General features: G+C 44.2%; 2 protein-coding genes across 10 annotated transcripts; one reads left to right on the top strand and one right to left on the bottom strand.

The window, feature by feature from the left end:
• Positions 1 to 153: 153 nt before the first annotated feature.
• Positions 154 to 13030, bottom strand: cbx1b (chromobox homolog 1b (HP1 beta homolog Drosophila)). 6 transcript variants are annotated; one of them, XM_024386674.2, is made up of 6 exons: positions 12894 to 13030; positions 10035 to 10119; positions 8464 to 8875; positions 8185 to 8347; positions 8001 to 8095; positions 154 to 878 (listed from the first exon to the last, which is right to left on the bottom strand). In XM_024386674.2, exons 2-6 carry the CDS (start codon positions 10087 to 10089, stop codon positions 740 to 742), a joined length of 864 nt encoding a protein of 287 aa, XP_024242442.2. In that variant the 5' UTR covers positions 10090 to 10119; positions 12894 to 13030; the 3' UTR covers positions 154 to 739. The 6 variants fall into 6 exon arrangements, with proteins under 6 accessions (XP_024242442.2, XP_024242441.2, XP_042161316.1 ...); XM_024386673.2 differs by lacking the exon at positions 12894 to 13030 and adding an exon at positions 11819 to 12231; XM_042305382.1 differs by lacking the exon at positions 12894 to 13030 and adding an exon at positions 11819 to 12231 and having other exon boundaries at positions 8464 to 8635.
• Positions 10573 to 27861, top strand: LOC112223590. Of its 4 annotated transcripts, none has more exons than XM_042305381.1 (8): positions 12331 to 12406; positions 12728 to 12800; positions 13264 to 13322; positions 13685 to 13771; positions 25140 to 25240; positions 25370 to 25465; positions 25667 to 25888; positions 26357 to 27861. In XM_042305381.1, exons 3-8 carry the CDS (start codon positions 13296 to 13298, stop codon positions 27057 to 27059), a joined length of 1236 nt encoding a protein of 411 aa, XP_042161315.1. In that variant the 5' UTR covers positions 12331 to 12406; positions 12728 to 12800; positions 13264 to 13295; the 3' UTR covers positions 27060 to 27861. The 4 variants fall into 4 exon arrangements, with proteins under 4 accessions (XP_024242439.1, XP_042161315.1, XP_042161314.1 ...); XM_042305380.1 differs by having other exon boundaries at positions 12338 to 12534; XM_042305379.1 differs by having other exon boundaries at positions 12338 to 12639.

The raw sequence follows: 27861 nt of genomic DNA, 5'->3' as shown, positions 1-27861 counted from the left end.
GGGTGAAATGTGTCCATAAGTATACTTTGGGGGGGAGGAATAGGATGTCCGTTCATTAGGTTGTGAAGATGAATACATCAAGCCTTTCTAAATATAGCTATCCAACTATTTACACAAACTTGTAGTTTTGTCAGAATGATACTGAGACAACTGTAACAAAAAGTTGTTTATTCTCCAAAAACAGACAAGCAAGTTCTGTTTATGAAAATGTTAGAATGATAATATGGACGAATGAGCAAAGTAAAAAGATATGGTTTTCAACAAGTCACCTTAATACACGAATAAAACCGTCACAAAATGAGCACAGATTAACATCGTTTTGCACTAAACGCTACAAAACATTTACGTTAAAAGACAAAATGGCACTGTTCTCTTGTTTACAACACTATGAATGATAACATCTCCACCAGCCTATACAGTAATGTCATAGCAAAAAGGTCTGGACCTCTTAATCAAGGGTGCAGTGTGAAAATGATCTTGTAGTATCCAAATAAACCATCACTGAAGTGAATCTTTAAAAATTAACACTGCATTATATATTTCTTCCAGGGTTGTGTTTCCTCAAGATAACCCATAGACTGTATTGACTGATCATATCCAGATAAGAGTTTAACCTGATGGGTGATATTAAGCCAAAAGGGAGTCCAAATGCTATCTTGGTTTTTCAGACCCTCTGCCTAGAACCCATATGCCCTTGCACTACCTCTATAGTCTTCAGAACCAGCTTGACACCAAACGGCTAGTTCTTGTCGTCCTCCTTCTCCTCGGTGGGGTAAGAGTGCCACGTAAGCCGCTCCTCGTAGAAGGATATGACCACCTGTGGACACTTCACGTTTGCCTCCTTAGCGGGTACCAGGTCTGCTTCATCAGAGTTTTTCCTACAAGAACAGGCCGTGTGGAAAGAACCATGAGTTGGATGAGTACTTAAGTGGAGGGTTGTGGCTAGTTCAGGGATTGTAGTGACGCCATGAAGCATACAGATGCGGTCAAATATACTGGCACCATTGTATGATTCAGTTTGTTCTAAAATAAGTTTTTTTAAAAGTTGTGTTTACACGTGTATTTGTTTGATTTACAACCGCACAGGACCAAGACATTTTTTAAATTAAATTTATATTTCACTTCAAATGTCCTGGACTAAATTATTCCAACTAGGTTGGAGGCAATGATTCCCGTTAATTTAGCTTGCATGTGTTAAATTGCAAGTAAAAAGTTCCATTGCAAAGTGCAAGGGTAACAATATCACATCCGACCATGATTGGGAGTCCCATAGGGCATCGCACAATTGGCCCAGCGTCGTCCGGGTTTGGCCGGGGTAGGCCGTCATTGTAAATAAGAATTTCTTAACTGACTTGCTTTGTTAAATAAAGGTTAAATTTCAAAATGTAAAATATATTTGACCGCATCTGTAGGTCAGGATACAGGGAATGGGGAGATGAAAGCAATGGATTATTGTAGTTTTCATTGATGCATACCCTGCTGAAAAAAAACAGCATAGACCAGCACATGCTGGTGACCAGCCTTCGTTGGGTTTTGAACACTTTGATGCTGGTGACTAGCAAAAACCAGCATCAAAGTGCTTAATTATTTAAGACATCCCACTGGGCACCAGCTGGTCGAACTAATGTTGTTTCAATGTAATTTGACAATTTATTGCGATGTGGAATCTACATGGAAAATACAAGGACTAAATCAAATCAAATGTTATTTAAAGTGCTTTTAAAGTTTGATTTAATCCTATGACTTTGATTTTTGGTTGAGATGGAGACGTGAATCCAACACGTCAATTATTATTATTATTATTGAAATACAATAAACAGCCTATTTACTTGTCGACAAGTTCAATTATATATTGGATTCATGTCTCCGACTAAACCAAAAATAAAATCGTTAAAGACTGGGATTAAGCCTGCAGGCTAAAATGGATTCAATAAAAAAAAGCACTTTTTTTCTTTACGGACCTATCCAGGTATTCAGACCCTTTGCGATGAGACTCAAAATTGAGCATCCTTGAGATCAAATCAAAGTTTATTTGTCACGTGCGCTGAATTGTCACGCCCTGGTCTTAGTATTTTGTGTTTTCTTTATTTATTTGGTCAGGCCAGGGTGTGACATGGGTTTATTTTGTGGTGTGTTTGTGTATTGGGGTTTTTCGTAGGTTATGGGATTGTGGCTTAGTGGGGTGTTCTAGCAAAGTCTATGGTTATCGTATTAACCACGCTGCATTTTGGTCCGACTCTCTTTTGACGGAAGAAAACCGTAACAGAATCACCCACCACAAGAGGACCAAGCAGCGTGGTGACAGGCAGCGACAGCAACAGCAGCGAAAAGAGGAATGGACATGGGAGGACGTTATGGACAGCAGGAGTATGGACTATACTACTTGGGAGGAAATAGACAGGTGGGCGGTCGATCCAGAGAGAGTGCCGGAGCCCGCCTGGGATTCGCTAGAGCAGTGCGAGGAGGGCTATAGGAGAATGGAGTTGAAGAGAAAAGCACGGCGGCACAGAAGGAAGCCCGAGAGTCAGCCCCAAAAATTTATTGGGGGCTCAGGGAGAGTGTGACAGAGTCAGGGTTCAGACCTGAGCCAACTCCCCTGTTTACCGTAAGGAGCCATGGATGTTATCGGAGCTATCGGCGAAGCTGAGGGCTGAGTCTGAGAGGGTCGAGGAATTATTGGACAGAATGGAGGAGAGTGCACGGATGGGAGATGAGGAGACACTCGAGGAGGTGTTAATAGAATTGGAGGAGAGTGAAGAGAGAGAGCAGTTGATTTGGCGTAGTATGCAAGATATTCGCCCGACGGAGCGTGTCGGGGATTTGATAGCACCTGGGTCAGCGCTCCATACTCGTCCTGAGGTGTGTGTTAGTCGGCTGGTGAAGATTGTGCCAGCCTCACGCACCAGGCCTCCTGTGCACCTCCCTAGCCTTGCACGTCCTGTGCCAGTACTGCTCTCAGGCTCTCCAGTACGCCTTCACGGTCCGGTCCATCCTGTGCCACCTTCACACACCAGTCCTCCGGTGGCAGCTCCCCGCACCAGGCTTCCTGTGCGTGTCCTCGGCCCAGTACCACCAGTGCCAGCACCACGCACCAGGCCTTCAGTCCGCCTCGCTTGTTCAGCGCTGCCAGAGCCTTTCTCCTCTCCAGTGCTGTCGGATTCTCCCGCCTGTTTAGCGCTGTCGGATTCTCCCGCCTGTTTAGCGCTGTCGGAGTCTCCCGCCTGTTTAGCGCTGCCAGAGCCTTCCTCCTCTCCAGCGCTGCCGGAGTCTCCCGCCTGTTTAGCGCTGCCAGAGCCTTCCTCTCCAGCGCTGCCGGAGTCTCCTGCCTGTTCAGCGCAGCCAGAGCTGCCAGAGCAGCCAGAGCTGCCAGTCTGCATGGAGCAGCCAGAGCTGCCAGTCTGCATGGAGCAGCCAGAGCTGCCAGTCTGCATGGAGCAGCCAGAGCTGCCAGTCTGCATGGGCAGCCAGCCAGAGCTGCCAGTCTGCATGGAGCAGCCAGTCTGCATGGAGCAGCCAGAGCTGCCAGTCTGCATGGAGCAGCCAGAGCTGCCAGTCTGCATGGAGCTGCAGCCAGAGCTGCCAGTCTGCATGGAGCAGCCAGAGCTGCCAGTCTGCATGGAGCAGCCAGAGCTGCCAGTCTGCATGGAGCAGCCAGAGCTGCCAGTCTGCATGGAGCAGCCAGTCTGCATGGAGCAGCCAGTCTGCATGGAGCAGCCAGAGCTGCCAGTCTGCATGGAGCAGCTAGAGCCGCCAGTCAGCCAGGATCTTCCAGATCCGCCAGTCAGCCAGGATCTGCCAGAACCACCAGCTAGCCAGGATCTGCCAGAGCCAACTACCTGCCTGAGCTTCCTCTCAGTGCTGAGCTTCCTCTCAGTACTGGGCTTCCCCTCAGTGCCGAGCTACCCCTCAGCGCCGAGCTACCCCTCAGCGCCGAGCTACCCCTCAGTCCCGAGCTTCCCCTCAGTCCCGAGCTTCCCCTCAGTCCCGAGCTTCCCCTCAGTCCCGAGCTTCTACCTCTCAGTCCCGAGCTTCTACCCAGTCAGCTTCTACCTCCGAGCTTCTACCTCAGTCCCGAGCTTCTACCTCAGTCAGTACCCCGAGCTTCTTCTAGCTGCCCCTCAGTCCAGTGGGGTCCTTGGTGAGGGTTATTAGGCCTAGGTCGGCGGCGAGGGTCGCCAATCAAAGGACGCATTACAGGGGGACTAAGACTTGGTTGGAGTGGGGTCCACGTCCCGAGCCGGAGCCGCCACCGTGGACAGACGCCCACCCGGACCCTCCCCTATGGGTTTAAGTGTGCGGCCGGGAGTCCGCACCTTGGAGGGGGGGGGTTCTGTCACGCCCTGGTCTTAGTATTTTGTGTTTTCTTTCTTTATTTGGTCAGGCCAGGGTGTGACATGGGTTTATTTTGTGGTGTGTTTGTGTATTGGGGTTTTTCGTAGGTTTTGGGATTGTGGCTAAGTGGGGTGTTCTAGCAAAGTCTATGGTTGCCTGAGGCGGTTCTCAATCAGAGGCAGGTGATTCTTGTTGTCTCTGATTGGGAACCATATTTAGGCAGCTATATTCTTTGAGTGTTTCGTGGGTGATTGTTCCTGTCTCAGTGTTTTGTATTCACCAGATAGGCTGTATAGGTTTTCACGTTCCGTTTGTTGTTTTGTATTATCGTGTGTCACCTTCATTAAAGATGTATCGTATTAACCACGCTGCATATTGGTCCGACTCTCTTTCGACGGAAGAAAACCGTAACATGAATACAACCTTACAGTGGAATGCTTACTTACAGGCTCTAACCAATAGTGCAGAAAAAAAGGTGTTAGGTGAACAATAGGTAAGTAAAGAAATAAAACAGTAAAAATACAGGCTATATACAGTAGCGAGGCTATAGAAGTAGCGAGGATACATACAGACACCGCGTAGTCAGGCTGATTGAGGTAGTATGTACATGTAGATATGGTTAAAGTGGCTATGCATATATGATGAACAGAAAGTAGCAGTAGCGTAAAAGAGGGGTTGGCGGGTGGCGGGACACAATGCAGATAGCCCGGTTAGCCAATGTGCGGGAGCACTGGTCGGTCGGCCCAATTGAGGTAGTATGTACATGAATGTATAGTTAAAGTGACTATGCATATGATAAACAGAGTAGCAGCAGCGTAAAAAGAGGGTTTGGGGGGGGGCACACAATTCAAATAGTCCGGGTAACCATTTGATTACCTGTTCAGGAGTCTTATGGCTTGGGGGTAAAAACTGTTGAGAAGCCTTTTTGGCCTAGACTTGGCACTCCGGTACCGCTTGCCATGCGGTAGCAAAGAGAACAGTCTATGACTGGGGTGGCTGGGGTCTTTGACAATTTTTAGGGCCTTCCTCTGACACCGCCTGGTATAGAGGTCCTGGATGGCAGGCAGCTTAGCCCCAGTGATGTACTGGGCCGTACGCACTACCCTCTGTAGTGCCCTGCGAGCAATTGCCGTACCAGGCAGTGATGCAACCAGTCAGGATGCTCTCAATGTTGCAGCTGTAGAACCTTTTGAGGATCTCAGGACCCATGCCAAATATTTGTAGATTCCTGAGGGGAAATACGCTTTGTCGTGCCCTCTTCACGACTGTCTTGGTGTGGTGGACCATTCTAGTTTGTTGTTGATGTGGACACCGAGGAACTTGAAGCTCGAAACTTGAACCTGCTCCACTACAGCCCCGTTGATGAGAATGGGGAAGTGCTCGGTGCTCCTTTTCCTGTAGTACACAATCATCTCCTTAGTCTTGGCTATGTTGAGGGATAGGTTGTTATTCTGGCACCACACGACCAGGTCTCTGACCTCCCTATAGACTGTCTCGTCGTTGTCTGTGATCAGGCCTACCAGATGTTTCTACAACTTGATTGGAGTCCACCTGTGGTAAATTCAATTGATTGGACATGATTTGGAAAGACACACACCTGTCTATTTACAAGGTCACACAGTTGACAGTGCATGTCAGAGCAAAAACCAAGCCATGATGTTGAAGGAATTGTACGTAGAGCGCTAAGACAGGATTGTGTCAAGGCACAGATCTGGGGGACCAAAACCTTTCTGCAGCATTGAAGGTCCCCAAGAACACAATGGCCTCCATCATTCTCAAATAGAAGAAGTTTGGAACCACCAAGACTCTTCCTAGATCTGGCCGCCCGGCCACACTGAGCAATCGGGGGAGAAGGGCCTTGGTCAGGGAGGTGACCAAGAACCTGATGGTCACTCTGACAGAGCTCTAGAGTTCCTCTGTGGAGTTGGGAGAATGTCCCAGAAGGACAACCATGTCTGCAGCACTCCACCAATCAGGCATTTATGGTAGAGTGGCCAGACAGAAGCCACTCCTCAGTAAAAGGAACATGACAGCCCACTTGGAGTTTGCCCAAAGTCACCTAAAGGTCTCTCAGACCATGAGAAACAAGCTTCTCTGGTCTGATGAAACCAAGATTGAACTCTTTGGCCGGAATGCCAAGCGTCACGTCTGAAGGAACCCTGGCACCATCCCTACGGTGAAGCATGGTGGTGGCAGCATCATGCTGTAGGATGTTTTTCAGCAGCAGGGACTGGGAGACTAGTCAGGATTGAGGGAAAGATGAACAGAGTAAAGTACAGAGAGAACCTTGATGAAAACCTGCTCCAGAGCACTCAGGACCTCAGACTGCAGCGAAGGTTCACCTTCTAACAGGACAATGACCATAAGCACACAGCCAAGACAAGGCAGGAGTGGCTTCGGGACAAGTCTCTGAATGTCCTTGAGTGGCCCAGCCAGAGCCTGGACTTGAACCCAATCAAACATCTCTGGAGAGACCTGAAAATAGCTGTGTAGCAACGCTCCCCATCCAACCTGCAGAGAATGGGAGAAACTCCCCAAATACAGGTGTGCCAAGCTTGTAGCGTCATACCCAAAAGAAGACTCGAGGGTGTAATCGCTGCCAAAGGTGCTTCAACAAAGTATTGAGTAAAGGGTCTGAATATTTATGTAAATGTGATATTTCCATGTTTTAAACGTCTAAGTCTGTTTTTGCTTCGTTATTATGGGATATGGTGTGTAGATTGATGAGGGAATTAAAAACAAATCTATTTTAGAAAAGGCTGTAATGTAACAAAATAAGGAAAAAGTCAAGGGTCTTAATACTTTCCAAATGCACTGTACATTTCTTCCTATGTAATCATATAAAGCATGAATGTTGAAGATAGCATGCATAGGTAATAGCAGGTCTGTGGAGATCTTCACAATTACTGTAATAATCAGTGGAGAATCTTGAAAAGCATTGATCCCTTAAATTTTTTACTTTTAATGTAATCGCAAATGTTATCCAGGTCATTTGGTTCTGCTGTTAGATGAAGCCTGCACGGTGATATCACATTAATCTGTTCTATAAATAAACAAGATATCTGACATTGTATTCCAATTTGAACTTTGCTGAGCTTTTAAATTCTAAAAAGGTCATTGCTATACGGGATCCTTGGAAAGTCACTCCATTGAAGTTGAAATTTAAAATGGTTACGGTAAACGTTAAGGGTTTTTGGTTTCGTCAGAAATGACTAAAATCACCAGGAATTTGGCTAAAAATGTGTTTCATTTATGAAATCTGTTCCCAAGTATTCCCATGAGAAAAGAAAAAAGAGATGATTGTGTCTCAATGTAATCAAGGTATGAATGATTGGATTTGAAAATAACAATCTCTTTATGGGCTCAGTTGTGGTCAATTTGCAGTTTACAAATGATTAGGTTCGGCCCTCCTACAAAAATCGACCAACGGCTTAATCTAGTTGCCTATTCCTGAGCTAGTCCATGCTGGTCAGACCAGTTTGACCAGCATCAGACCAGCATGGACTAGCTTGAAATGTATGCTGATCTACGCTGTTAGGGAATTGACAGGTAGACATTATGCACAACAGGAGTTAGCATGCTACTGCTCCATGATTAGGTCTAGTAAGCAGTATAAATAAAGGTTCAAATAAATTCAAATGAATAGGGCGATTAAAGGCTATACAAACCATTTCATGAGGAACATGAGTTCTCCAGTGGAGTCAGTGGCACCAATAATCCTTTCTGGATCCAAACCTCGAGCGAAGCCCCTTAGTTTCTCTGGCTAAAACACAGTGAATCGCGGTCAATCAATGTGACACAGCAAAGACAAATGATTGCATCTGTGTACATGCGTCGGTCTTTAGGACTTACGTCATCTTTTCTCTTCTTGGGTCGACTTTCCTCTCCTTCCACACTAGTCTCTGCAGACTTCCTCTTACCCACAGACTCATGGGCCGATTTCTGTTTCTGCAGAAACTGTGCAATCAGGTCGGGGCAATCCAAATTATCCTCTGGTTCCCATGTGTTGTCATCACTGAATAAACATACAGGCAGGTGTTAATCAAGCCCGAAAATGGCATTGGAGGGAAAGTGGTGTTTTGATTGGTCAATACAAGCAATCCACACACTAGGGATATTGTGGAAACTCACTCCGAAAAGCCTTTCCACTTGAGAAGGTACTCCACTCTTCCCTTCACTACTCTTCGATTCAAGACCTTTTCCACCACATATTCTTCTTCCTCCTCCTCTTCCTCCACGGGCACCACATCCTCTGCCTTCTTCTCAGCCGGCGTTGTCATCGTCACCTGAGACTGGGTGGGGGCTGTGGGTGCAGGGGGAATGATGTCTGCAGCTGCAGGGGGATTGATGTCTGCAGGTGCAGAGGGATTGATGTCTGCAGGTGCAGGGGGATTGATGTCTGCAGGTGCAGGGGGATTGATGTCTGCAGGTGCAGGGGGATTGATGTCTGCAGGTGCAGGGGAAATGTTGTCTGCAGGTGCAGGGGAAATGTTGTCTGCAGGTGCAGGGGAAATGTTGTCTGCAGATGCAGGGGTAATGTGGGCTGTGGGTGCAGGAGCAGCAAATCACGGCTCCAGAAAACGGCCACTCTGTTGAGGTGACACTTATACTGAACTTTTCACTAAAGGGGTAATCCGCAGTTGAAACAATAACAAAGCGAATTCCCCGCCTCTGTTTTGGTAAAAAAAAGCTAAGGGATGGGCCTGGAGAAATGTAACCACTCTCAAATGCATATACTACAAGGACTGACCAACCAAGATATGAAAAGTATAGTTAAGCATGTTGATGTGTTTAATAACATTTACAATGTTTACAAACATTGGAGTAAAACAAGCTTATATTTTGGGTTCTGAGGTGGTAAGACAGTTTAAGTTAATGAGGCATTTATAAGTTATTTTCTTTAAGAATCAATGGGTATACAGTAGGATCATGACCTAAATTATTGACACCCTTGATAAAGATGTGCAAAAAAGACTAAAATAAATAATACAAATACTGAGCTATATTGTATGCTCAATTATTTTATACTAATACACTTGCTCAGAGGAGATTTTGTTTGACAAGTAATAAAACAAATCTAAAAAGATACGTCAAAGTTATTACCACCCGTTTTCAATACTCTGGCATCCTCCCATTGCGAGTATAACAGCACTGAGCCTTTTGAAAATAGAGCTCTTTGGCCAGGCACACACCAGAAAATAACCCTTTTTTAAAAATGACTTGTTAAATCAATTTCTGAATAATTGTACTAGTATAAAATGTTCCCTTTTTTTGTTGCATACAATATAGCTCAGTATTTGTATTATTTATTTGATAGTATTTTTTGCTCATGTTTACCAAGGGTGCCAATAACTTCAGTCATGATTGTATAGCATTCCTTTATAAGTCCAAAAACGTATGTAGCAACTGCAGATTGCCCCTTTAAAGCCTAAGGATGCTAAGCTCTATGGCGTCTTGTGAGAGGTAGCATCACCTTTTGAAATGATATACTGTAATTCAGTGAAACACAGAGGTAGATGGGAAACTCACAACATCACGGAGTGCCACACATAAATGATAAACGCCTATGTTTACCCACTGCTGCAGAAGAAGATTTGTTAGTAGAAATAGGAGCTTGACTTTTGCAAAAACATCTACTCCCTTTACCCCTTACACAGACAAAACAGAGAAATGGCTTGTATATTTGAAAAATGTTATAAGACCTTCAGTGAGAGTGGGAGCATCATTAGAAGGTTCTGTAGACTCGCTCATACTCATCAGGTAGACCGTGGGACCAGCAGTTGGTTCCTGGTCAACATCAAGAGTAGGGGCGATGGGGGTCAGGAATCAACAAGGTAGACAGGATTTTAAAAAAAATAGCATTGGAGAGAAAGCGATTCATGAATGTCTACATGTCTCTACCATTTTTTTACAGGGCTCTAACATGACGTAGTTGGGCAAAAAAATTGTGAGAACTTTGGGGAGTGAATGGTATTTACAGGTTTACTATGCCTAAATGTCACAGTAAGTTGTTTATTTTTGTAGATACTGAAAATGGATGTGCATCAAGAGTACCCGTATGCAAATGTCTAATCGGGCAGCTACAATTTTTTGGGGGGGGCTCAATTGACCACAGATGTTGCGGTAGCTCGCAAAATTACTGGGGCCATCATGCAGGAGATGGAGTATAAACACTTCCTTCAATCTGTGCAACAACTGGAGGGCAAGTAACCACTTACAATACGAGTAGGCCAACCGGTGATGGCGCTATTATTCCCTTTACGTTGTTTGTCATTTTACTACATGAGGAAAAACTACGCTCACTAGGGGGTCCTAAACTAGAAGGCATACAGCTTTTAGGGTATTTTAACTAACCCGCTACGTTAATTATTCTAACTTGCTGCATACGTTCACCTAACCTATTACGAAAAGTCAAATCTGGCAAAAGCTGTATTCAATTTAGTCAAAACCCTTCTATGGGCTTATTTAGCGACTTAGTCGCTATATTTTGGTGAGTTTTCAGATACCTTCGGCGACTTCTATTGGTAAAAGAGTCGAGCGACAAAATGCAGCTACCTTTCAGATAGCCTTGGGGGAGTTTTGATAGCTTTAGCGAATTTTCCCAAACAATTATGCCGCAGACGAGAGTGGGAGAAGTTGTCTGTGGAACAGAAATCACAGTAACGGCGCACACACAGGCAGAGAATCACAAGGGGAGGAGGTGTGCGGCGGGAAAGAGGACAAGAACGCTACACGGGGGAAAAAATCAGCTGTGCCGCAGCAAGGCAAATTGGTGCTGTGACGTTGTCGTGGAAACGGTCCTCTAGCGACAAGGCAAGGAGCCAATACAGATTCTTACCGAAAAATAGTTTATTTATTTTATTTAACTAGACAAGTTAAAGAGAACAAGAACAAATTAATATTTACAATGACGGCCTATGAACAGTGGCAGAACGACAGATTTGAACCTTGTCAGCTCGGGGATTCGATCTGCAACCTTTCGGTTCCTGGACCAACGCTCTAACCACTAGGCTACCTGCCGCCCCAACTGAATAATTGTTGGCAACACTGGCTACAATACGAGGTGAACCAAAAATCGTTTAGAAACTCTGTGGTGATACGGCATCATGCTTGACCAGAGTACAAATAATCAGTTAGCCAAAAAATGGTTTAATATCGTTTGAAAACTGAGCTAGCGGTCTAGCTACTAGTGTTCCCTGTTATTTACAGAGCCACGGTTCATCCCCGATTCAGACGAGCTCTCGAGTCCTAGTTACACACGCCACTTTCCTCCATATTGGTTTCAATAGAAAACAAAAGCATCGCTAGCATGCACATTCTGAATGTGTTAGCTAGCTAGTTAATCCAACAAAGCGCAATGTATATAGAAATGCATTCGTATCGTTCTGTAGTTGGCAAGATACTCGCTGTAGCTAGCTATAATGACATTATTTCCCAACACAAACGTGCAGGTAGCGAAGACTAGCAAGGATAGAATGCAACTCACCTCAAAACGAGTATTTCAAGAGGAAAAACAGTGTCTGTTTTCAAATGTTTATATGATTAGCAAAATAATATGGGTTATAATTTCTTATAAATGTGTTTAGTTTATTATCAATCAAATATGAGCTTGTGTAAGCTAAATATCGTGTCCGCCCCCTTCGTCTCCGATCTCAAAAATTCTTTGTACACGTGCATCGATTCTACATTGTGTGGATTTCCCAACGTAACCAAAGTTATCTCATGTAGGTGTCTCAGATGATTTAGAGATTAGCTAGTCGGCCGATCTGCTCAGTGAGTGTACCAACGCGGTATAATGTCCGCTCCCGTTCGAACATGTTCGATTTTAACACAACATTTTCTACTAAATGTGTATGATTTCCTCCTGTCCATAATATTTGAGCTAATAAAGTCAAAAATGTCGGCGCTGTAACATTTATCATGAAGGGAAAATGGCGACTGTTTATTTATTTATTTAAAGGGTTTGAGTTTGCCCGGAAACGGAAATTGCGTCTCAATTGATGCCAAGGCATGATTTTAGTGAATTACAATTTCGTCGAAACTGCGCGGAGTTCCGCAGACCTTTGTATTAATTGTAATTCGACACTTGTAGAATTAGTGTTTCTAAATATCGGTCGAAGCGCTCAACTCTGAATAGCTACTGTTAGCTAGCTAATTATTTGTGGCTCTTTCAAAACACATTTTTAAGAAGACGTTACAAATGTACTGACTTCATTTGAACGTTACCAGCTAGCCTAGCCCAAGTTGTTATTCCAAAACATGATTCATCAGTTTGTTAGTCTAGCTAGGAAGTGTGGGTAAACAAACGTTAGTGTCAGTGACTTTTGAATTGTATCAACATTTATTTTTACAATGTGCCTACAGTCAAATACTTTCTTTTTTTTTTTTTACACAGGAGTGGTTGGTGGTGGAGTTAAACCTATTGCGTCTCTGTGCTATCAAGACGAGGAGGGGGGGTTATCTTGAGGGCAAGTGAAGGAATTCCTCCCCAATCTTCTGTTCCCATGGCTAACAGCAAAGAGAAGCAAAAGACTAACTGCATTTGAGATATCGATGCGTACCTTTTTCACAAAGATTATTGCGGTCCTGAACCGTTGTCCTCATGTGACTGAGTGCTTTAGTGAGACTTGAGAGGTGCCACCTGTGGAAGAGAAGCATTGGCAGTTTCCACCTTTGCTGACTCGTTGATATAGATTCTTGCATTTTGTGGTTTCTTCTTTGTTTGGCAGATGTATAATGTGCAGCGTAGCCTACGGAACGATTATTAAGAATCACGAAAATATGTAAATTAGACCGAAATTAGATTTTTGCTTCCGATTCCAATACCTCTTTTACGGAGGCAGCAAAGTCACCGAAATATATCTGCCGATATATTGTTTTTTTAGAGGTGGAACTAAAAACATACTTTTTTAAATTTATTTTTTTACACAGATTGTTCTTCAAAGGATTAACAGATACTCTGAATGATGATTAAGAATCACGAAGAAGATGTAAGTTACCCTCATTCTCTCCCCATTTACTCTGACACTTTTCTCCACTGTATGCTCTGGTAAACAAAACTGTTGGGTGAAAAAAGGATACACAGTTGTGTCGCGCAATCATGGGAGAATCTCAATTGCATACTCCTCATGTCCTCGCCTCATTATCTAAATCCATTGATGAGAAATCTAAATGCCCCGCCCCTCTGACCTAATCCTCCAATGGGTTTTGAGAAGGAGGTGAGGAGAGGACCCGAGGATGCTCAATTGAGATAGTCCCCATGACATGGAACCATCAACACCATGTTGTATCATTTCCTCCTAGCTTTGCAAGCTGTTGATTCACCAATTTTGTCTTTTGTTTGTCTCTGCAGGAGTTTGTTGCTGTGCGGGTCCAAGATCCTCGGGTTCAGAATGACGGGTCTTGGAATTCGTACGTAGATTTCAAGATATTCCTACATGTGAGTGTCCATTCACTGTCTAAACTTGACAAAGAAGCAGTTGTCTCAATGAGTGCGTAAGTCCTTATTAGAGCTGTAGATCCGAAGTAATCAGGAAGGGCTAGTTTGAAATTTCTTTACTCATTATGTGCATTTATCATAGATGAGTCAGGACCAGGAAAAACAAATTACTACTCCTATCACCAAATTGACCTACATGTCACTAAAGTGGGTGGCCTGTGGGTTTGAATGCTGGAGTTGAATGAAGGATAAATCTTGTACTCTATTCCTAATCATTTTCCTTTCAACAGAACCAGAGACAAAACCTCTGACTTTCAAACGTTTATAAACCAGAAGTGTCATAAGAAAATGCACTAAAATATGAATGTTACAGAAAGTTCTATATATACTTTCCAGCCAGCACATGACTCCCACATAATAACTGGTAATTTTCCATAGCTGTCCATTATCCTCTTCACGCACTGCACAAATGTGATTTGCTGCTGGCTGCTTATCATTTCGGCACTAGAAGCCCAGCTCAAGGCCAAATTATTTTCAATTCACATGACGTTTCCCACTACATCGAAGTTATATTTCTAAATACTAAAAAACACTCTATGATCAACTAGACAAATTACACTATGAATATACTTGATTAACTGAATATGCTTTACAGAAGTCCTCAGAGGTAAACATGTTTGTTATGAATTCTACAACGATCATGTGCCTTTTGTTAATCTCTGCAGTTCACTTTGCTCTCGCCATGATGTTTGACTCATGGTGATGAATAGCTAAACCAGCATCAAGCTATTTTGATGTAGACTTATTCTCAAACCCATAACAACATTTTGCGCTGGCTAGCTGGAGAAACTGGATGCTTAAAAGTAGACTCGGCGACATGATGTCGATGCAGAAAGTAAACCGCAGTGGGTCAATTTCCGCAAAAACTAAGTGCGTTGAAGTGCGAGTCTCAACTTCTCCGCTGTTTTGGTGCACTGGCTACCACGCTGTAACAGCATGAAGCGAACCTGTGCACATGCGCAGATACAGTGTGACTGTGAGAGCGAAGTCTTACATCTCGCTCATCTCAATATCTGCGCTGCTGCTCGTGGCAAGGTTATTTTGCTGAGTCTACCTTTTAACATTGGACGGCTTTATTCAAATTGCTTGACAATCTAGTGTTGACCTTGTTCTCTGTAAACACAATGGAATCCTGCAGTTCAAGTTCTTAATCTGTACTGTCCTTGTCCCTTCCTGACATTAGCCTATGTGCTTGATTCAGTCATCAGAAGGACATAATGCAGAACATTTTTTAAATGTGTCGAATACAACAGGTGAAATGTTTACTTACAAGCTCTCTTACAAGGAATTGCCAGACTTCAGCCACCCAAGCCATGGACTGTTCTCTCTATGACCGCCTGGCAAGCTCTATCCACGTACTCACATACACGCAGTCGCTACTTTTTACTTCTATTATTATGTAACCTGATGCCTAGACACTTTACCCCTGCCTGCCTACTTACCTCAATTACCACATATTACTGCACGTTGATATGCTATTGGTACGCCTTGTACAGTGGGGCAAAAAAGTATTTAGTCAGCCACCAATTGTGCAAGTTCTCCCACTTAAAAAGATGAGAGAGGCCTGTAATTTTCATCATAGGTACACTTCAACTATGACAGACAAAATGAGAATTAAAAAAATCCAGAAAATCACATTGTAGGATTTTTAATTTATTTGCAAATTATGGTGGAAAATAAGTATTTGGTCACCTACAAACAAGCAAGATTTCTGGCTCTCACAGACCTGTAACTTCTTCTTTAAGAGGCTTCTCTGTCCTCCACTCGTTACCTGTATTAATGGCACCTGTTTGAACTTGTTATCAGTATAAAAGACACCTGTCCACAACCTCAAACAGTCACACTCCAAACTCCACTATGGCCAAGACCAAAGAGCTGTCAAAGGACACCAGAAACAAAATTGTAGACCTGCACCAGGCTGGAAAGACTGAATCTGCAATAGGTAAGCAGCTTGGTTTGAAGAAATCAACTGTGGGAGCAATTATTAGGAAATGGAAGACATACAAGACCACTGATAATCTTCCTCGATCTGGGGCTCCACGCAAGATCTCACCCCGTGGGGTCAAAATGATCACAAGAACGGTGAGCAAAAATCCCAGAATCACACGGGGTGACCTAGTGAATGACCTGCAGAGAGCTGGGACCAAAGTAACAAAGCCTACCATCAGTAACACACTACGCCGCCAGGGACTCAAATCCTGCAGTGCCAGACGTGTCCCCCTGCTTAAGCCATGTCCAGGCCCATCTGAAGTTTGCTAGAGAGCATTTGGATGATTCAGAAGAAGATTGGGAGAATGTCATATGGTCCGATGAAAACAAAATTGAACTTTTTGGTAAAAACTCAACTCGTCGTGTTTGGAGGACAAAGAATGCTGAGTTGCATCCAAAGAACACCATACCTACTGTGAAGCATGGGGGTGGAAACATGCTTTGGGGCTGTTTTTCTGCAAAGGGACCAGGACGACTGATCCGTATAAAGGAAAGAATGAATGGGGCCATGTATCATGAGATTTTGAGTGAAAACCTCCTTCCATCAGCAAGGGTATTGAAGATGAAACGTGGCTGGGTCTTTCAGCATGACAATGATCCCAAACACACCGCCCGGGCAACGAAGGAGTGGCTTCGTAAGAAGCATTTCAAGGTCCTGGAGTGGCCTAGCCAGTCTCCAGATCTCAACCCCATAGAAAATCTTTGGAGGGAGTTGAAAGTCCATGTTGCCCAGCAACAGTCCCAAAACATCACTGCTCTAGAGGAGATCTGCATGGAGGAATGGGCCAAAATACCAGCAACCTTGTGAAGACTTACAGAAAACGTTTGACCTCTGTCATTGCCAACAAAGGGTATATAACAAAGTATTGAGAACAAAAGTTTATTGACCAAATACTTATTTTCCACCATAATTTGCAAATAAATAAATTAAAAATCCTACAATGTGATTTTCTGGATTTTTTCCCCCCTCATTTTGTCTGTCATAGTTGAAGTGTACCTATGATAAATTACAGGCCTCATCTTTTTAAGTGGGAGAACTTTCACAATTGGTGGCTGACTTAATACTTTTTTGCCCCACTGTATATAGCTGACATTCTTGTGTGTTTTTCTTTTCCTTAACTTTGCGTCATTGTGGAAGGTCTTGTAAAAGAAAAGAAAACACACAAGAACATAAGCAATATACAAGGAGTACCAATAGCATATTTAAACCTATTCAGCCTGAGGGAGAAGAGGCGCTGTTGTGCCCGCATCGTGAGTGTGGACCATGTTAAGTCCTCAGTGATGTGGACACCCGAGCAACTTAAGTTATTGATCCACTGCACAACAGCAGTGGATGTCATCCGTCTTACAGGCTCCTGACCAATTCTCCTATTTAGTGTTTCTTTTTTTATGCCTATTTAAACTTTTGGTTTTTACATGTCTCCGCCATCTTTTCCTACGACCGAAACAGATTCTGGACATCAAAACAGCCGTTATTAACCTCAATTTGGATGAACATTTCTACTTGAGTTGGCAGCTCTAGACAATCTGCTTACTCCGGACCAGGCCCTAATCCCTGGACTCAAAAGAGGAAGCGGTGGCAAAAAGAGGCAGGTGTGTTTGATGACTCAGCAAAGGTCGTAGCAGGACTACTTGTCTGCATCTGTGTACCATCCTTGAAAAGCGGTAACTCTAGCCTTTAGCATAGTGCGGATGTCACCGTTAATCCAAGACTTTTCATTCGGGTAAGAACGCACTAGGGGTGACAACGATTAAATGACATAGATTTTTTCAAAAAGTTAATCATCCCTTCCTGAAAACTTTTTAAAATAATTTTATTTTGCAAAATTACACAGAACACCAATATAAACACAACAATTTCTACAATTTTAACGAGTTTCAGTTCATATAAGGAAAAGAGTCAATTTAAATAAATCTGTACCACAACCTCACCGCCACCATGGGGCACTCTGTTTACAAGCAAACCGCTCACCCACACAAGCCATACACGTTGTCTGCAATTTGCCCGGTACAGATGAAACCGGGATTCATCCAAAAAGAGCACACTTCTCCAGCGTGCCAGTGTCCATTGAAGGTGAGCATTTGCACACTGAAGTTGGTCACGACACCAACCTGCAGTCAGGTCACAGGCAATCCCGCAGGTGAAGAAGCCAGATATGGTGGTCCTGGGCTGCCGTGGTTACATGTGGTCTGCGGTTGTGAGCCCGTTTGGACGTAATGCCAAATTCTCTAAAATGATGTTGAAGGCTACTTATGGTAGAGAAATCAACATTAAATACTCTGGCAACAGCTCCGGTCAGCATGCTAATTGCATGCTCCCTCAACTTGACATCTGTGGCATTGTGTTGTGTGACACAACTTCCCATTTTAGAGTGGCCTTTTATGGTCCCCAGCACAAGGTCCACCTGTGTAATGATCATGCTGTTTAATCAGCTTCTTGATATGCTACACCTGTCAGGTGGATGGATTATTTTGTCAATGGAGAAATGCCCACAAACATGGATGTAAAGAAATTTGTACACACAATTTGAGAAAAATAAGGTTTTTGTGCGTATGGAAAATTTCGTGAATCTTTTATTTTAACTCATGAAACATGGGACCAACACTTTACATGTCGTGTTTATATTTTTGTTCAGTGTAAAATCATGGTGCAGTTACCACTAACTACCACAGGCCCTGCTCATCAACATCTTAAAGGGAAAATTTAACAAACATCGAATGCAACAATGCTTTTTGTGTTTAGTAGGAGGAGATATGCGTCTTTCAAATGATTTGCCTTGGATACAAAGGGCTCCGCACGTCATGGTCATTAACAAATAGAAAAATGGTAGAGCGAGAGACACAGGGAAGCAACAGCAGTGAAGTCGTGTATGGCAATAGGCGGCAGGGTAGCCTAGTGGTTAGAACGTTGGACTAGTAACTGGAAGGAAGTTCAAACCCCCGAGCTGACAAGGTACAAACCTGTCGTTCTGCCCCTGAACAGGCAGTTAACCCACTGTTCCTCAGCCATCATTGAAAATAAGAATTTGTTCTTAACTGACTTGCCTAGTTAAATAAAGGTAAAATAAATAAAACGTTGAAGTTAAATGAGAAGGTGATGATATGCAAACTTTGCGAGGTGGACTTGCGCTACAGTGACAGTACAGATACAGTGCTGAACGGGTTGACCCAACCCATTGCTGGCAGGATGGAGTGAGAAAATCACAGCACTGATTTACAGAAATTATTGAAGTTGATATGCAATGGTAGAGGATGTCAGCTTCAGAACCCCAATGTAGCATTTCTCTATCCTGGTCCTGGGGAACCAAAGGGGTGCATATCTTTGTTTTTGCCCTTTTTGATTCAACTAGTTAACTCATCACCAAGCTAGCTTGACTTGCTATAAAGTTAGAGAAACAAGTTGAGGAAAAAGTAACTAAAGAAAATATGTTTTTATTATTATGCGAAACAATATATTTATCCTTTCTTGAATGAGAAGGTCATATTTTGCAATCTCCCAAAATAAATGCATTTATAAAAGAACTCATGTCCGGGCCATTAGAAATTCTGTTTGGGCCAGTAGGTTTGAGTAAATATATCTAAATCCATGTAAGAACATGCTAATGTAAAAAATGTCTAGTCGTTATTAGCCTGGATCAAATCAAATCCAATTTTATTTGTCACATACACACGGTTAGCAGATGTTAATGCGAGTGTTGCGAAATGCTTGTGCTTCTAGTTCCCACCATGCAGTAATATCTAACAAGTAATCTAACAATTTCACAACAACTACCTTATACACACAAGTGTAAAGGAATGAATACGAATATGTACATAGAAATAAATAAATGAGTGATGGCTGAACGGCATAGGCAAGATGCAGTAGATGTTATAGAGTACAGTGTATATACATATGAGATGTGTAATGTAGGGTATGTAAACATTATATAGTGCCATTGTTTAAAGTGGCTGGTGATAAATTTATTACATACATTTTTCCATTATTAAAGTGGCTGGAGTTGAGTCAGTATGTTGGCAGCAGCCACTCAATGTTAGTGATGGCTGTTTAACAGTCTGATGGCCTTGAGATAGAAGCTGTTTTTCAGTCTCTCGGTCCCCGCTTTGATGCACCTGTACTGACCTCACCTTCTGGATGATAGCGGGGTGAACATGCAGTGGCTCACGTGGTTGTTGTCCTTGATGAACTTTTTGGCCTTCCTGTGACATCGGGTGGCGTAGGTGTCCTGGAGGACAGGTAGTTTGCACCCGGTGATGCGTTGTGAAGACCTTACTACTCTCTGGAGAGCCTTACGGTTGTGGGCGGAGCAGCTGCCGTACCAGGCGGTCATACAGCACGACAGGATGCTCTCGATTGTGCATCTGTACAAGTTTGAGTGTTTTTGGTGACAAGCTGAATTTCTTCAGCCTCCTGAGGTTGAAGAGGCGCTGCTGCGCTTTCTTCACCATGCTGTCTGTGTGGGTGGACCATTTCAGTTTGTCCGTGATGTGTACGCAGAGGAACTTAACTTTCCACCTTCTCCACTGCTGTCCCATCAATGTAGATAGGGGGCTGCTCCCTCTGCTGTTTCCTGAAGTCCACTATCATCTCCTTTGTTTTGTTGACATTGAGTGTGAGGTTAATTTCCTGACACCACACTCCGAGGGCCCTCACATCCTCCCTGTAGGCCGTCTCGTCGTTGTTGGTAATCAAGCCTACCACTGTAGTGTCGTCTGCCAACTTGATGATTGAGTTGGAGGCGTGCATGGCCACGCAGTGGGTGGACAGGGAGTACAGGGGAGGGCTGAGCAAGCACCATTGTGGGGGCCCAGTGTTGAGGATCAGCTGGGTGGCGATGTTGTTACCTGCCCTCACCACCTGGGGGTGGCCCGTCAGGAAGTCCAGGACCCAGTTGCACAGGGCGAGGTCGAGACCCAGGGACCCAACAGCATTCTTACATAGGTATTCCTCTTGTCCAGATGGGTTAGGGCAGTGTGGTGGCGATTGTGTCGTCAGTGGACCTATTGGGGCAGTAAGCAAATTGGAGTGGGTCTAGGATGTCCGGTAGGGTGGCGGTGATATGGTCCTTGACTAGTCTCTCACAGCACTTCATGATGACGGAAGTGAGTGCTACAGGGCGGTAGTCCTTTAGCTCAGTTACCTTAACTTTCTTGGGAACAGGAACAATGGTGGCCCTCTTGAAGCATGTGGGAACAGCAGACTGGGATAAGGATTGATTGAATATGTCCGTAAACATACCAGCCATGCTCTGAGGACGCGGCCGGGGGTGCCGTCTGGGCCGGCAGCCTTGCGAGGGTTAACACGTTTAAATGTTTTACTCACGTTGGCTGCAGTGAAGGAGAGCCCGCAGGTTTTGGTAGCGGGCCTTGTCAGTGGCACTGTATTGTCCTCAAAGCGAGCAAAGAAGTTGTTTAGTCTGTCTGGGAGCAAGACATTGTGGTCCGCGACGGGGCTGGTTTTTCTTTTGTAGTCCGTGATTGACTGTAGACCCTGCCACATACCTCTCTGAGCCGTTGAATTGCGACTCCACTTTGTCTCTATACTGATGCTTAGCTTGTTTGATTGCCTTGCGGAGGGAATAGCTACACTGTTTGTATTCGGTCATATTTCCGGTCAACTTGCCCTGATTAAAAGCAGTGGTTTGCGCTTTCAGTTTTGCTCTAATGCTGCCATCAATCCACGGTTTCTGGTTGGGGAATGCTTTAATAGACGCTGTGTGTACAACATCACTGATGCACTTGCTAATAGACTCGCTCACCGAATCAGCGTATTCATCAATGTTGTTGTACGACATTATGCGGAACATATCCCAGTCCACGTGATCGAAGCAATCTTGAAGCGTGGAATCCGATTGGTCGGACCAGCGTTGGAACAGACCTGAGCGCAGGTGCTTCCTGTTTTAGTTTCTGTCTGTAGGCTGGGAGCAACAAAATGGAGTCGTGGTCAGCTTTTCCGAAAGGAGGGCAGGGGAGGGCCTTATATGCGTAGCGGAAGTTAGAATAACAATGATCCAGGGTTTTGCCAGCCCGGGTTGTGCAATCGATATGCTGATATAATTTCTAAACTTGTTTTCAGATTAGCCTTGTTAAAATCCCTAGCTACAATAAATGCAGCCTCAGGATATGTGGTTTACATAGTTGAATGAAGTTCTTTCAGGGCCGTCAATGTGTCTGCTTGGGGGGGGGGATGTACACGACTGTGATTAGGATCGAAGAGAATTCTCTTGGTAAATAATGCGGTCGGCATTTGGTAGTTCTGTATGGAATGCATGTACAGTATGGGACACGGGTCAGGTCATTATCGGCACGTAGCGGCGACGATGTTGTGTGACCAAATCATGTGCTGGTGCCACCAACTTTCTCAGTTGATGGCATCTGTGACACCAGTGGAAAAGTTATTGTATTATTTTTTTGTGACAAAGCCATCAGATTTGATCATGTGATGGAAACCCATTTAACAAGTTTTTTTTATTGTTTATTTAAAAATATATAAATCGTATTTATTTTTAAATTACCCCTTGTCCCCAGTTTCGTGTTATCCAATTGGTAGTTAGTCTTGTCCCATCGCTGCAGTTCCCGTACGGACTCGGGTGGGGGCGAAGGTCGAGAGCCGTGTGTCTTCCGAAACATGACCCAACCAAGCCGCACTGCTTCTTGACAGGATGTCCGCTTAACCCGGAAGCCAGCCGCACCAATGTGTCGGAGGACACATTGGCGACCGTGTCAGCGTGCATGCGCCCGGCCCGCCACAGGAGACGCTAGAGCGCGATGGGACAAGGACATCCCGGCCGGCCAAACCCTCCCCTAACCCGGACACCGCCGCCCCATGGGTCTCCCGGTCACGGCCGGCTGCGACAGAGCCTGGACTCTAACCAGGATCTCTAGTGGCACAGCGATGCAGTGTCTTAGACCACTGCGTCACTCTGTAGGCCCTAACATGTCTTTTTTTTTATTCGGTACATGGAATTGTATGTGCACTACGGCGTCACGCATAGCCTTATACCTGCAACAAGAACATTTGATGGAAACACACCTCTGGTGGGAAAATAGTGGACATTGTTTTTATGCATATTTTATGTGCATTTTTAGAATATTTGCAAAAATCTGTCGCTAATTGGATGGAAACCTAGCTAATGAGAAACCCTCAGTGGTAGCAGTCTTTCTAGCCTTTGCCATAGCGTGGAGGTCACCGTTAATGTAAGGCTTTTGGTTTGGGTAAGAACGCACAGTGACTGTGGGGATGTTGTCGTCTAAGCACTACCTGATAAAAGCAGAATAATTCCTAGGATAGATGTTAATATTTTCTAGAGTGGAATGTTATCAATGAGAAGCCATCAGTTCAATGGGTAACTGATTATGGCTCAAGACTAAATTGGCTTCTCTGAAGCAGGCTGTGTCTCGTTCTGCAGCAAGACTGGCTGACACTTCAGATTTTCCACCCCGCTTTGCCTTTAGAACAGCCTCAATTCATCGGGGCATGGACTCTACAAGGTGTCAAGCGTTCCACAGAGATGCTAGCCCGTGTTGATGCCAATGCTTCCCATAGTTGTTTCGAGTTGTTTGTATGTCATTTGGGTGCCTGACCTTTTCTTGACACACACTGAAAACTGTTGAGTGTGAAAAATCCATCAGTGTTGCAGTTCTTCAGTCAAACTGGTGCTCCTGGAACCTACTACCATAACCGTTTCAAAGGCATTTCAATGTTTTGCCTTGTCCATTCACCATCTGAATGGCACACGTACACAATCCGTGTCTCAAAGCTTAAAAATCCTTCTTTAACCGGTCTCCTCCCCTTTATCTACACCGATTTGAAGTGGATTTAACAAGTGACATCAATAAGGGATCATAGCTTTCACCTGGATTCACCTTGTCAGTCTGTCATGGAAAGAGCAGGTGTTCTTAATGTTTTGTATACTCAGTGTAAATGTCAATTTTGTTTTCCAAATAGTTATCAATACTAGGAACAAAGGTGGTTGGGCTAGAGCTGGGACGATAAAGCTAAAATTACTGACACAGACATTACCCTCTTACCAAAGCAATTTTGTTTACCATTATTTGGTCAACAGTAGTCTCGTTTAGCCATACTTCAAATTCACCCCTACTTTGAAGGTCAGGAGAATTTTGCATTAGCCGAAACGGCTATAATTGTCTCCTGGAATTTATATTGAATGTTACATTTAAAGAACCCTTCCCCCACATGCCTGTAGAAGCAGTGCTGCGTGCTCGTCACTGTTTTCTGACCGGATAGGACACATTTTGCAGAGTTGTTGCATGTGCAACATTGCAGAAAATGGAAGAAAATCTTGAGGAAAAAAGTAATTCTGTTTTGCGAGAGGTTTGCTCTATAGACAAAATCAAGTTGAAGGCATTTACAACTCCTCTGCTTGAACCAGTGACTGTATGGCTTGAACACTTTCTGCCCAAGCAAGGCAGTTGATTGGTTTGACGTGTTGCAAGGCTTCACTGATTGACACCGAGTTTTCTTCCCCCTTTTAGCTACTTTGTGCCATTGACTTCACCAAGCTTTCCAATTTGGGAAGCCTGGTTCTCAATGAGGCTAGGTCAACAGTAATGTGCATTAACCTACTTCCTGCAATGAAAATATCTGGCCTGTCCTGGTATCGCTGCTGGCTCTCACTCCCTCTCCCCCTTTGTGCACGAAGTGAAAGGAGAGATGCATTCTAATAAGCACACACACATGGACGTTGAGAAACATTTTTAAAAACACTTTTTAAAAAACTTTTACTGCTAAAGATACAAGTCTCACCTTTTATGTGAGTATAAACATATTGTTACTCTCAATATTGAGGAAATACCATCACTTGGCAGAGTATGTAATGGAGATGAACATTTTTGTAGGACATTACAATTACTGTTCGATAAATTACATGGCTATCCAGCACCAATGTCATATTTAGTTAGCAATCTAGCTCATGTGTTTTGAGTTCCCGCTTCCTCAGGTGGGTGAATTATGTCGAATATATCCTAGACCAATATGCCCCAAAAATATGCAGGCATATTGATCTGTAAAGAGCCTAAAATAAATCAGCTCATTCTGAATCCTATTTTGACATGTTGCACATCAAAACATCCATCGATGTTCCCTGAACATGTTAGATAAATAGCTACATTCTTTCATGTCTTACTTGGTACTGGAAAAAGTCAGTCTAGAGCCCTGCCGCTAATGGAAAGTAAAACAGTTGTATTTATTGCTATCGTGCAAAATGTATCAATTTATCACAGTGTGACTTTGTCCATATCTCCCATTGGTATTGTCTGTATCCACATGACATTATGGTGCACCCTCTCTTTTTACTCACAGACCAACAGCAAGGCTTTCACGGCCAAGACGTCATGTGTGCGCCGTCGCTACAGTGAGTTTGTCTGGCTCAAGAAGAGGATGCAGAAGAACACTGGCTTGGTGTAAGTCATAGCAATGTCCCCCAATGTGCATGGCTTAACTCCTTTTTTTTGTAGAGAAAATAATAATTTGAAACATTTAATGTGAAGTTGTCCTGTTCTGCGAGCTTTGGGTTATTCTCTGTCCTATAGACCTGTCCCAGACCTGCCCAGCAAGCCCTTCTTCTCCTCTAGTGGTGAGGACTTCCTGGAGAAGAGGAGGAAAGGCCTGCAGTCCTTTCTGGACAAGTCAGTTCCTCTCCTAAGTTAATAATTAGCTACGACTTCACCATTTCAATTATAGTGCTTGGTTGTTCCCTCTATTGGTCATTATATTGTCACACCTGAAATGAGCACAAAGGAAACTTTTTTTTAAAACATGACTAATCAGATAAAATGAGACCCCAACATTGAGCATGACATTGGTGTACGTTGTTTGTCTTTCTTCAGAGTGTGTAGCATGACAGTATGTCTGTCAGATAGCCAGCTCCACCTCTTCCTGCAAACCCAACTGCCGGTTGGTCACATCCTGGACTGTGTGCAGGGCCACACCCCCTACACTGTGACAGAGGCCATCCTCACCTACGGCTCATCCAATCAGGGCCGGGTTCCAGAAGAGGACTCACCCCAGGACCCGAGTCTTACTCCAGTTCCTTATGAGTCCATGGAGTGGTAAGACTGGAGTGTCAACAGATCAAATAGCACAACTGTAGGCCAGCATTCAATCCGGTCCGCATAACTAATTTCTGATTGAGCCAACATCTGCAGCTTTCACTTTGAATGCGATCTCCGTGACCGCCTTTATGGTGCCTAGCCGAAAAGGGCCGATTGGATTGAATCCCGGCAGATGCAATGTTTGGTAGAAGAATGCCATCATTCTGTTACCACAAACAGCACAAACCACCAATCTTTGCATCTGCACTGTGCTTCAAGTAAAGGGCTTTTTGTGGAAATTGTTAAGTAGTCCTTGTGCAGAGTTTTATGGTTTGTTTAACTTTACAATCATTGTATTTTTTAATTTACATACATTTTAAAGTGAAAAATCAGTCTTGGCGTCAATTTGTTACCCAGACTTGCATTTCAGGTTTTACATGTCAGTATAAAGGTGTTGTTGCTTCATGGCCTTCTCGTTCCCCACAGCCCTGTTCCTCATCTACCTACCCTGCGATGTGAAGAGCCCCTCACCCCAGTGAACCTCACATCCAGTGAGCCAGAGGGCCTACGGACTGAGAAGTTCCTAGCTGACCCCCATGACATAGACGCTGTAGAGTTACAGCTCGGTGAGAACCCTTCCTCAGAGGTCACCCAAGAGGACCACGATGTAGTCCATGTAGAGGCCACCCTGGAGACACACAGCCCGGTGGAGACTATCTTTAAGTGGGACGGCCATGAAGACTCTACCCCAGAAAGGCTCGACCATGAGGAGGTGATCCACCACCAAGGGGATTGTCAACAGCAGACACTTGTGGAAGCGCACTCTGAAAAGTACCCCGGCTTGGAGGAGGAGTGTGTAATGGAGGGGAAGAATGAGAGGGTCATTGAGGAGACCCATACAGACACGACTACACAGACAATCCCTCCCAAACAGAGTAGCCCAGAGCTAGACATCCATGAGGAAACCCCTCAAGATGGCCTAAGGGAGACAGTTCTAGAAGACCTTAACCCTGCGGAGGAAGCTCAAGAATCAACCTCCGAAGGGGACAGTGACAAAGACACAGTAACAGCCATTGAGCTGGACAGCCAAGGACACACGGATGAGATCAACTCCCACGTAGAGATCAGCCTAGAGGTGGAAAGTGTTGATGACACAACCCAAAAGGTAGAAATCGATGACTCATCTTGAGGTGGAAAGTGGCGATGAGGCAACCCAAGGGAAGACTCCCTTGGACATTCAACAAGTAGATAATCAACTGGACACAACAGAAGAGGTTGATAGTGATGAGGAAATTAATGGAGAGGACGGGGAGAGTCTTGGGAATGGGGAGACTACAACATCCGATGGGAGTAATAAGGAGAGCGACAACAAGGACACGAGACAAATGGCTACATGGAGTCAGCTCCTGAGAAGGGACATCACAAAACCGACCACACAGAGGCAGAAGAAGTCCTCAACAGACATTCTAAAGCCCGAAACTAACCAAGATCCCTCACATGAAGAAATAACACCTGAGGTACCCAATGCTCAGCGGACCAATGGTGTCAAAGTCGGAGAGGGAATTAGTCTAACTCAATCCGCATGTGTTGCCCCAATGGCATTAATGTGGCAAATAATTTGGCAGTTAATTCACATGCCTTCTGAATGCTGTGTGATCCAGAACTGTGATGCTGTTAAACCGTGACGTGAGTTACGTGAGTTTGGTGTGGGTGAATGTTACTCAAGACACTTGCAACTTATCATGCAATCAACTTTGACTGTTTTATTCATAAGTTCTGGGGGGGAAAAGTGTCATCCTGCATGCGTTCCCTTAGGCATTCTGTGTTGCTGTTGTGGGGCGGGTTTCTGGGTTCAGCTTGAACAAACGAGGATGAGTGTCGTTCCACCTAAAAGCACAAGAATTGTGCTGAAACAGGTTTCATTCCAGAAACATTATTTTGCGGAAATATAATTTGATCTCTGATAAATAAATACAGTACCTAACATCCTA

Source organism: Oncorhynchus tshawytscha, linkage group LG24, assembly GCF_018296145.1.
Source record: "Oncorhynchus tshawytscha isolate Ot180627B linkage group LG24, Otsh_v2.0, whole genome shotgun sequence".
Classification (NCBI taxonomy): domain Eukaryota; kingdom Metazoa; phylum Chordata; class Actinopteri; order Salmoniformes; family Salmonidae; genus Oncorhynchus; species Oncorhynchus tshawytscha.
Note: the sequence above shows the minus strand (reverse complement) of the source record. Positions and strands in the feature narration are given on the sequence as shown.